The sequence below is a fragment of the Geospiza fortis genome, unplaced genomic scaffold (genome assembly GCF_000277835.1).
Source record: "Geospiza fortis unplaced genomic scaffold, GeoFor_1.0 scaffold286, whole genome shotgun sequence".
NCBI classification, from domain to species: domain Eukaryota; kingdom Metazoa; phylum Chordata; class Aves; order Passeriformes; family Thraupidae; genus Geospiza; species Geospiza fortis.
Window position 1 is genome coordinate 1,371,712 of NW_005054444.1, and position 692 is coordinate 1,372,403.

General features: G+C 44.8%; 1 protein-coding gene across 1 annotated transcript in view; it reads left to right on the forward strand.

Moving 5' to 3' along the window:
• Positions 1 to 436: 436 nt before the first annotated feature.
• Positions 437 to 692, forward strand: part of NECAP1 (NECAP endocytosis associated 1) — a 5,724-nt gene continuing 5,468 nt past the window's right edge. The window contains exon 1 of the mRNA XM_031062295.1: positions 437 to 440. Within this exon, the coding sequence (XP_030918155.1) occupies positions 437 to 440 (4 nt within the window). The remainder of the gene's footprint in view (positions 441 to 692) is intronic.

The window sequence follows — 692 nt, forward strand, 5'->3', positions numbered from 1 at the left end:
GGGGTGATTTTTAAGACGAGGCTGCAGAACCAGCAGTTAGAAATGCCTTCTCTGGTCAGCCAGAAGCAGCAGAGTGTGACTTTGTAAGATGTGCCCACAGGCCTGCTGGAGGAGCGGATTTATGAACTCCCTGAACCTGACAGACTGTAGGCGGATGTTGTGCCTGGCCAAGGATGTTTGTTTCCAGTTATAAAATCCGGTAGATTTTACAGCACCAAGCCTGCTAGAGTTCAGGAAGCGTTTGGACAATGCTCTCAGGCACATGGTGTCATTTTTGAGGTGTCCTGTGCAGAGCCAGGAGCTGGATTCAGTGATCCTTGTGGGTCCCTTTCAATTCAGAATATTCTGTGATGCTGTATGTTGGATTTTTTCTCACTTTCCTTTCTCGCTTTCCTTTTTTTTTTTTTTCCTTCACAAGAGCCTGTGGCAGAGTGTGATGGGTCAGTCAAAATGTCTGTGTGTGTGTTTTGCCTGGTGTAAGTCAGCTGCCTCTAGGCTATGAAGTACTCAGTGTTGTTTTACAACCACAGGTTAGAATAATGGAGTGTCTTTTCAGCATGTTACTAATTAATTTTTGGGGTCTTCCCAATGCTCACAAGTCTCTTTTGTGGATTTCCTGTTTAAGTGAGTTTCTGTGCTTCTGTCTCCCCTTTTTTGCAAACTCACAAAAAGGTGAGGAGTTGATGTTCTCC